The sequence below is a fragment of the Prionailurus viverrinus genome, chromosome A3 (genome assembly GCF_022837055.1).
Source record: "Prionailurus viverrinus isolate Anna chromosome A3, UM_Priviv_1.0, whole genome shotgun sequence".
NCBI classification, from domain to species: Eukaryota; Metazoa; Chordata; class Mammalia; order Carnivora; family Felidae; genus Prionailurus; species Prionailurus viverrinus.
In genome coordinates this window covers 55,483,572-55,493,772 of record NC_062563.1, presented here as the reverse complement: position 1 = coordinate 55,493,772, position 10,201 = coordinate 55,483,572, and the positions used below count along the sequence as shown (strand labels likewise).

At 48.7% G+C, this 10,201-nt stretch overlaps 1 protein-coding gene across 1 annotated transcript; it reads left to right on the top strand.

Annotated features, from left to right (window-relative positions):
- Positions 1-924: 924 nt before the first annotated feature.
- GPR45 (G protein-coupled receptor 45) lies at positions 925-2,211 on the top strand. The gene has a single exon (XM_047854624.1). The coding sequence runs from the start codon at positions 925-927 to the stop codon at positions 2,209-2,211; it is 1,287 nt and encodes a 428-aa protein (XP_047710580.1).
- The last annotated feature ends 7,990 nt before the right edge of the window (positions 2,212-10,201 follow it).

Here is a 10,201-nt window from a genome sequence, read left to right as displayed (position 1 = left end):
GTCTTATCAGCCGAGGTCAAGCAGAGGTTAACCTGTCAGAGGGTGCCAGAAAGTAGCAGAGGCAGGCTTTACCCAGCCCGGGCAATCTGACTCCATTCCTGAGCTACCGAACACCGTTCTGACCACACCCATGAGAAATGAAATAAAACTGAATGTTGTCTTTGAAAAGAGCTCATCTTCAGGGAGAGTTTCCTCCTTCCCATAGGCAGTTCCAAAAGTAATCCTCGGCAGCACTACAGTTATCTAAGATATTAGCATTAGGGGAAAGCGGGTGAAGGGCATCTGAGAGCTCCCTGGATTTTTTTTAAACAACTATATGTGAATCTACATTTCTCTCATAATAAAGTTAAACAAATATCATAGTAGCAGCATCAACTACCATTTATTCGTTAATTTCAATTCGACATTGGGCATCTTCTCTGTGCCAGGCACCGTTCTTTCTCTGCTGGGAATATAGCAGAGAACAACACACACACACACACACACACACACACACACACACACACTCCTGCCCTCATGAAGCTGGCATTCTAATGGAAGCTGGCCTGTGCAAAGCTCATTTGGCCAGGTTCCTTATCATAAAAGTTATTAAATGCATGCTCATCACAGAAATATTGGCTAACGCTGGATTCATGTCCTTATCCCCATAAAGTAGGTCTGATTAGATTTCCCTAGGCTACTTGACAAGACTCATAATATTTGTGAATACCAAGCCTTGTCCTGAATGGCAAATCAACGAGCCGTTCTTTCTCTCCATTCTGTTTAGAATACTTGTAAAATCTAAACACTGCTCTATTCAAAACGTGCTTGGAAAGTCTCACTCCCTTCTCTCCCCTGCTCGTCTTTGCTCTAGGCTACAGAGAGCATCCAAGTAGGAGGCTGCAGACACAGTCGGCTGTCATGCAGATGATGAGGCTGTGATCGATGAATTGCAAATCCTGGCTAGTGCTCCCAAAGAAAACGGCTCTCTCTACCATTCCAGTATCCTCCAGATCCAAGACATGCAACCCGCAGACAGGAAATGGCAGCCACCAAAGCGCTGAGGGGAGCCCTTCCAGTCGTTTCTGTCCCGGCTCCAAGTTTTTTCCCATGATGGCCTGCAACAGCTCCACCATCGAGACCTACCAATACTTGCTGCTGAACGGGAGCAATGTGTCCGACTCCGGGGCCACCCCACCACCCGCCCCCCTCAGGATATCCTTGGCAATAATCATGATGCTGATGATCGTGGTGGGGTTCCTGGGCAATGCTGTCGTCTGCATCATCGTGTATCAGAGGCCAGCCATGCGCTCCGCCATCAACCTGCTGCTGGCCACGCTGGCCTTCTCCGACATCATGCTGTCCTTATGCTGCATGCCCTTCACGGCCGTCACCCTGATCACGGTCCACTGGCACTTTGGGGATTACTTCTGCCGGCTCTCCGCCACCCTTTACTGGTTTTTTGTCCTGGAGGGCGTGGCCATCCTGCTCATCATCAGCGTAGACCGCTTTCTCATCATCGTCCAACGCCAGGACAGGCTGAACCCGCGGCGGGCCAAGAGGATCATCGCCGTCTCCTGGGCGCTGTCGTTCTGCATCTCGGCCCCCTCGCTGGCAGGCCGGACGTTCGTGGAGGTGCCGGCGCGGGCTCCCCAGTGCGTGCTGGGCTACACGGAGTTCGCGGCGGAGCGCGCCTACGTGGTGGCGCTGGTGGTGGCCGTGTTCTTCGTGCCCTTCGGCGTCATGCTGTGCTCCTACCTGTGCATCCTGCACACCGTGCGCAAGAACGCCATCCGCGTGCGCAACCAGTCCGACAGCCTGGACCTCAGACAGCTCACCAGGGCCGGCCTGCGGCGGCGGCAGCGGCAACAGCAGGTCCACTTGGACTTGAGCTTCAAGACCAAGGCCTGCACCACCATCCTGATCCTCTTTGTGGGCTTCTCGCTCTGCTGGCTGCCGCACTCGGTCTACAGCCTCCTGTCCGTGTTCAGCCGGGGGTTCTACTGCAGTTCCTCCTTCTACACCACCAGCGCCTGTGTCCTGTGGCTCAGCTACCTCAAGTCTGTCTTCAACCCCATCGTCTACTGCTGGAGAATCAAAAAATTCCGCGAGGCCTGCATAGAGTTGCTGCCCCAGACCGTCCAAATCCTCCCCAAAGTGCCTGAGCGGATCAGAAGGAGAATCCAGCCAAGCACCGTCTATGTGTGCAATGAAAACCAGTCCGCGGTTTAAGGGACGGGAGGGAGGCTTGCGCGGAAGGTTCCAGGACCGAGCTCGGAGTCCTGGCACTTTGGCCCTAGCCAGCATTTCCGGTGGCCCTGTAAGCACAAAGGTACGCCTCTGTTACCAGATAAGCTGCTGCTTCAAGTTGGCAAGATGAATTATTTTTTTTTTCTTGCTACAGGAGAGCAGTATGTGGGTCTGATAGAAACTGGAAGGTAGTTGGGACAAAATGGGGATAGGGTGGGCCGTGTGGGCAGGAAGCTAGGGAAGAGGAGGGGTCAGGGAGGAAGGCTCTGTCCAAAGGGCTCCCAGTACTCCTGCTTAAGAGAAACCCTGTGGTGCCATATTCTGACATGAGAAACCCAGTAGCTGTCATCTCACAGGTTACCCCTCATTTTATTTGACGCCAGTATTCTTAACAGGTACTTATGTTTGTGGCACGTGGGGAAACAAGCAAGGATCTCTGTGTCGGTCGGCTGTACATCTCTGATCATGCCGAATCATCCTTTATATAAACCAGAATCATGCTGGGAAGCAGAGCGAGCCCCTGTGCTAGTCAGTTCCCCAGTGTGACACATGGGAGGCCTCAGTGGCTTGAAGCCCAGAGAATGATCTGGGGCCGTTCAGCTGAGGGCTCGTGCATGTACCGAGTCCCTCCTACCGGGCCCAGCTCTGTCCCCTGTGCCCTGAAGCCCTTCACCCTCCCTGCCTGCCTGCCGTAACTGTGACTGTCCTCTCTCTTTCCCTCCACTGTTCCCCGCCTCTCCCTTTGTTTTATCCCATCCATCCATCGCACAGGAAAAAAAAAAAAAAGAAAGAAAGAAAGAAAGAAAGAAAGAAAGAAAGAAAGAAAACCACTCCTCCCGTAATTCATCTTTTCAGCAAGTGTCTGTAGTGACTTGCTTTCAGTTTCAGAAGCGGTCAGTAGGCTTTGTTTACATGTTTCCTCTCAACTCCCTGAGGCTGCAGGTTTTGTGAGCTGCTACATGGACTTCAACGCTGGGGCTGCCTGCAGGGGGCATCATACACACAGACCCAGTTCCCCATTGAGCTCTCCTCCTACCTCACTCAGAGCCGCCCGTCTGACTGCTGCAGTCTGGGCCACCTACCCCAACCTGGGGCTTCCCACCCCAGGTGGGCCTGGGAGCCCACGACTAAAGCTGCCTGGAGGGGGACCTTTCTGCTTGTGCCGCACACTTGGCCGCCGTGCACAGGGCCACCCATCGCTACCAGGAGCTTCCGATGTTGGCGGATGATTTTCAAGTTCAGGCAGGCCGCTGACTCCACCGAGGTCTCCTCAGAGTTTCAGATCTGAAGAGAACGGGAAGTTTAAGGAGAGATTCAGAAAATCTGATTCAGAGTCTAACTCTGCAGGGAACCAGCCATGCGAGCGTGTTCATTTTACCTCGCTTCTCTGGGTCTCAGTGTCCCCATTTGCCAAGTGAGGAAGGAAGTCTAGATGATCTCAGTGCCCCTCTCTCAGATTCTAAATGTATATGTTTTCTACTCAGAGTCACCAGATCCCCTGCATTTATTAAGTGCCTACTGGATGCAAGGCACTGTGGGGGGGGGGGGTGGTTAGAGATGAATATGGCATGGGCTATGAGCAGAAGCAGCTGTCCAATTTATTTTAGGATGCTGGTGACTCCCAACTTGGCCTAACAGCACAGAAGCTCTCTTTGTGTCTCTTTTCTTATTTCCTTTCCAAGATTGTGTTAAGAGGCCAACTAATGCTCTCTTCCTGCGGTACTGGTGACAGAGGCAAAGAAAGAGAACATCATTTACATTAATCTAAGCCTAGAGGAAGGTCTGTGAAGAAAATACCACTTCTTTCCCACCCACTCCCCATCCTTTTGTATTCGGACGAGACAGAGAGACGTAGAGACTGAAGTCTGGCAATCGGCGTGTGATTGATTGAGGTGGGTCCCATCGATTCTGTGTCCCTAGTGCACTCAGTAAGGCCACGGTTTGCCTTCAGTTCCCACGAGGCAACTAGCGTGGCCTCCGTGGTGTCCAAAAATACAGCCAGACCAGCCAGGGTAACAGGCCACTGGGCACCTCCCGTCTGGGGGGCATTTAAGAGAATGTTCTTGAGGAGCAAAAGAGAAATCACACACTGAATGAATGAAGGTATCGAAATTTATATCACTCAGTGTTATATGACGTATGCTGGACAGTAATATATATGTTTTAAAATAATAATTTTGTATATATTTTAAATAAAGTATTACTGCTCTTTCGGTGTATAAGACTATGTCCTTACCAAAATTAGCACCAGGGCCATCAATAGTAAGCCACAAATCTGGTGTCTACACCTCGTAGGACAACTTCAGGAAATCTAGAACCTTGAAATTGCTAACCAAGTGCAAATGACTACAGGATATTAACGCGATAAGATGACAATGGGGAGACTATTTAAACAATGGGGGGGGGGTCACAACTGGAGCTCCCAACTAAAAATCATTCATGGCCCCACTAAGTAACTCCAGCTAATTAGTCTTCACCTCTGACTTCAGCCTGCCACCTTCAGAATTCTCCCCCACTTCAATGAGCCTTTAATGAACTTCGCTTTCCTAAAATAGTGCATAACTACCAAGTTCTTACATCTTTCCCTGAGGCTTGCGGTTAAGCCCTCTGTTGGCTTTTGGTTTATATTTTCTCCTTAGCCCTGGGGCACCTGACTTTTTTTCTGTGGGGCCTGGGCAGTGACTGTGGTAACAACGATCTCAGAAGCTCCTGGGGAGAGCCTAGCCTCAGACTGTCAAACTAATACTGACTACCCCTAAAAATCCAGTGCCTTCTTGTCTTGAATCTTGATTCCCTGTGGCTGGGGCAAAATAAAAGCAAAGTTTCGCTAGGACGTTCTGATAACCAAGCTGAGCAAGAAAAATCTAGATCAATTCCCACGTTGCTGCACTGAGCCCTGGGAACGTTTTCCCCAACATCATTTACAGCACATGTTTTTTTTTTGGACTAAAATCCCCACCATGTTAAGTATTTCCTACATGGCTCTGCTTGCTTCAGCTGAGAGTGATGGATAAGGTATGGGCTGTGCCACAAAGCAGAGTGTGGCCCTCTGAAGTTGGGGGAATGCCCAGAGACCAGGCATTTGATGTTATGGAAATGCACGGGCAGTGGCGTGTGGAGGGTGCGTGCTCTGGGATGGGACAGTCCAGACCCCAGGGCCACCTTGCTTTCCATGGGATTCTGGGTAAGTCATGGAGCATTTTTGCACCTCGGCTTCCTCATCTCCTAAATGGCAGAACTACTCCAGCCAGGGGGCCTCCATGAAGAATAAGTGAGGGGTGCCTGGGTGGCGCAGTCGGTTAAGCGTCCGACTTCAGCCAGGTCACGATCTCGCGGTCCGGGAGTTCGAGCCCCGCGTCAGGCTCTGGGCTGATGGCTCAGAGCCTGGAGCCTGTTTCCGATTCTGTGTCTCCCTCTCTCTCTGCCCCTCCCCCGTTCATGCTCTGTCTCTCTGTCCCAAAAAATAAATAAACGTTGAAAAAAAGAAATTAAAAAAAAAAAAGAATAAGTGAAATAATGTGTATAAAGGATCTAGCTCAGGGCCCGGTCCAGGGTAGAGGCTGAATGAATGGTGGCCATAATGATCACGGTTGTATTGCCAACTTGTTTTATGGCGAAGATTTGTTCTTTGGGGGCAAGCGTAGAAATTTGTTTCGGAGACTGGCTCTTCAGTCCAAATCCTAAGATTTCAGGGCTCAGCTGACAAGAACACAGCATGCAGCGAGGCCAGGAGCATGGGTTTGACTTCAAAGGGCAAATTTCTCAGTGGCCGGCACTGCACCATTTCATTCTACTGGACGCTCTCCCTGGGCGGTGAGTTGGCCTCCCAGCACTGCTGGTGGAATGGGCTGGATGGGAGCGGGGTGGGGGGGGGGAGGATGCACCCCCATTCCCATGCCTGGGAAAGCATCCTAAGGTGCACATGCGACTGTTCCGAGGGTGGTTCTGAGGTCTGCAGAGAGCAGAGTAGCATAGTTAGCACCACCGGGAGGCAGGAAGGAGAAAGGAAAATGGCTTTAAGACAATAATCTTGCTTCCCTTGGTCCCGGGGCAGCTAGGTGAGACCTCCGCTTGTGGGGTTGCTCAGTTATCAGGTTCCTTGGATCCAGTTTCCCACTAACCCTCCAGGGCACTGTCCTTATCTTTGTGGTCGGTTTTGGCCGAAGCCAGGTTCGGGTTTGCCTCCTGAGGAGAGGAACAATGGCATAAGACACATCACACTCCCCTGATCTTTCCTGGCCAAGAGCCGAGTCACATGACCACAGCCAGCTGCACAGCAGGCTGGGAAATGGAGTCCCTGCCTAGTGGGGAGAGAGGATGTGCCCAGCCACAGCTTTCTTAGCATGGAAGGGGAGAAGGATTTGGTGGATTCCCAGCAGTTTCTGCCAAAATATTCCACGATTTTGAAAAACAAGGGATCCTAGCACACATACAAATTCTGAAATCCTGAGCACAAATTTCATAAGTGAGCTTTGCTCATTGTAAAATAAAAACACCTCTACTGCATCAACCCAACAGTGGTGTCTCTCCACCTCTAGCCGTCAACATAAAGGGACCTACATCCACAGAGAAAACCTGCATGCATTTATGCCTGTGCCATAAGGAGAGAAAGCGGCCACATTTAATATTTCAGACACAAAAGAAGAACGACATGAAAGCTAAACTATTTGAAAATTTGCAGCTACAGGGGCACCTGGGTGGCTCAGTGGGTTAAGCATCCGACTTCAGCTCGGGTCATGATCTCATGGTTCATGGGTTCGAGCCCTGAGTCTGGCTCCAGAGCCTGGAGCCTGTTTCGGCTTCTGTGTTGCCCTCTCTCTGTGCCCCTCCCCTGCTCTCTCTTTCTCTCTCTCTCAAATGTTAAAAAAATAAAATAAAAAGAAAAGAACATTTGCAGCTACAAAGAAATGAATTTGGTCAGGATAAAAAAAAAATTACTATTTCAAACAACAGTCAACAGTGATGGAGACCAACTCTAAGAAGTTAAATATGTTCAAGGCAAGAGCATAATTTCAAAATTGTGCCTATTGCAAGGTAGAGACTGGTTGCCCGTGGCAAGAGGGTGAGGGCGGGGGCACAGGCTGGGCTGAGGGGATTGAACTCTCCACGGAAACGGAGGGCCTGGGCACCCTAGCTGGGAGGCTGGCGTTTTGATTCTGTAAGAATAAAAGGAGGTTTGAACGCAAAAGCATGGTGTGTGTGTGTCTGTGTGCGTGCACCCGCGTTACTGAGGCAGGTGTCCAAAGTTGCTTTAGCAGACAGTTCCAGTCTACCTTCTGCTCCCTCGCTTTTCATCCTGGAGAATCCAGGACAAGATATTAGAGGAACAAGAGAGCTTCCTGAGACTGCCTGGCTCAGAGAGCAAACCAGGAGGGGCTACCGCACAAATATATTTTCTTTTTTTTTTTTTTTAATATTTATTTATTTATTTATTTATTTATTTATTAGAGAGAAAGAGAGAGAGAGAGAGCGCACAGAGGAAGGGCAGAGAGAGGGGGAGAGAGAGACTCTTAAGCAGGCTCCCCGCTGACAGTCCAAAGCCCGACTCTGGGCTCTGTCTCATCACTGCGAGATAGTGACCTGAGCAGATATCAAGAGTCAGAAGCTTAACCGACTGAGCCCCCCCAGGTGCCCCTACAGATATTTTCTTCTGATTAGTCTGATAGGAGCAGAACTTACCCGTATGAGAAACACTTGAATGTGACCAGAACTTTACCTTGTTTCGATCACAAATCTGAGGGTACTAATATACAAGTTCAGCCTTCTGAGGTGCTCAGATAAATGCCCGAAGACCCCGGGGTAATAAGAACAGATCCTTGGGGCGCCTGCGTGGCTCAGTCGGTGGAGCGTCCAGCTCTCGATTTTGGCTCAGGTCGCGATCTCACGGTTCGTGGAATTGAGCCCCACGTGGGGGGGGGGGGGGTTCTGCACTGACAGCACAGAGCCTGCTTGGGATTCTCTCTCTCTCTCTCTCTCTCTCTCTCTCTGCCCCTCCCCCCCCCATGCTCTCTCTCTCAAAAATAAATAAATAAACATTAAAAAAGAAGAAGAAAGAATAGATCCCTTGCATTGGATCTGTGCGTTCCACCCCCTCTGTGTTCTTAGCTGCTGCCTTCGTCAATCACTGCAGTTGAGGGGGGAAATAGCCAAGCTCATCTTCAGAAGCATTTTTAAAGACAGATTTGCTGCTCCTTATTAACTGTCCTTGAGGGACTGTATTTCTCATTTCCTCCCGCACTGAAATGCTGCTGCCCTATTCCCTTGTCGCAGTCTTTTTCTGTCGCGTCACGAAGTCCTCCAATGTTTTATTAAATCACGAAGAGAGGGTCACTAACCTCGCCATAAAAGACAAACAAGACTGAACAATTTAAAAAATGCATATGGAAAAGTTGAAAACGGAGTTTGCTTTCAAAGTGTGAACAAAGGCAAGGGGGAAACATTATGGGAAACAGGAGGCTCTTTCTCCCCAATGCTTCCCACACTTTCTGGAATTTGCTGGGCCTCTCTGGAAGCGGTCAGTCCAGGCTACTCAGAGGGTTTCATCCCCCTTGTGGAGAGCCCTGGGGCTTCCAACATGCATCCACCTGAGACCTGCATGGTGGTTGGGGGAATTCTGGGTTCACTCAGGCCCAGTTGAGACTCCTGCCTTCTTCCCCATTCCTGACAGGGAGGATGTCCCATAATATTTTGTCACCTGGAGTTCGATCTCTGTTACACTTTGTGTGAGCCTCTTCTGCCTAGAGGTCCTCTTCATTCCCCGACCCTTTCTCTGGTTTTCTCCAATCTTTCTTTCTCCTTCTGACAGTACAATAGATACATATGGGTAAGCTTTCAACTAGACATGAGAGGATATGATTAAAGTTTAGATTTAGATTCTGTAAAAGAATGATATAGTCTCCATCCTAATGAATGAATGTTCGCTGGTCTTAAGGAAAGTTGTAAACATCATATCTACTAATTTTTTTTTCAATTGTAGATTTTTTATGGGGCACATGGGTGGCTCAGTCGGTTAAGTGTCCGACTTCGGCTCAAGTCATGATCTCATGGTTCGTGAGTTCAAGCCCCACATCGGGCTCTGTGCTGACAGCTGAGAGCCTGGAGTCTGGTTCAGATTCCGTGTCTCTCTCTCCTTCTCTCTCCCTGCCCCTCCCTTACTAGTGCTCTGTCTCTCTCTATTACAAAAATAAACTTTAAAAACATCTCAATGATGGGTGTTTTATTTCAGTTATAATTTGCTGCCTATAGAGATGAAAACAGTAATTGAATTTTTTTACCCCAGCACAAAGAAAATTAAACACGTTCTAATCTTTTGTAATAAAAAAACCACAATTGTATTCATATGTAATAAATATAAAAAGTGTGTATGTTCTTTTGCAAAGCTCAGATCATGCTATATACCACACTAAAAGTCTGTAGCCTGGTATTTTTGGTTTAAAAAAAATTTTGTTTTTGTTTCTGTGGGTTTTTTGAAGTGCTTTCTAATGGCTGGAGATCTTCCATTGTGTGGATGCACCATAAGCTAATTACCTGAAGTGCTCCCTGTTTTTTGCATAATTTTTTTCTATTTTTCATTATTTTTTAAGAATGCTGTAACGAACATCCTTGGCATAAATTTCTCTGCCAAGCCACTGACTGTTTTCTTAAAATAAACTCGAAAAGTGGAACTGGTGGCTTTGGGGGCAATAATAATTTTTTTTTTTTTTTAGAAAGTCTATGGCAATTTACTCTCTCACCAGATGTACTTAAGAATTGCCAACAACTTGAGAAACTGCATGGGCAGGTCATAAAGCACTTCCCATTAACCACCAATGGCCCCTCTGCCAACAAGCTGGGCAGAGGCTCCTTTGGGCCTCACTTGGGTCATGAATTGGGGCATTAAGGTTTCTGGGAGGGAAAACATGCAGCCATTTTGACCAAGGAGGCATTATTCAAGAGCTCTGCACTTTTGCAAAGGCTAAGGCCAATGAATATA

Coding starts and splice junctions, on each gene's coding strand:
- GPR45 (XM_047854624.1), top strand. CDS start 925: ATGAATTGCAAATCCTGGCTAGTGCTCCCAAAGAAAACGGCTCTCTCT.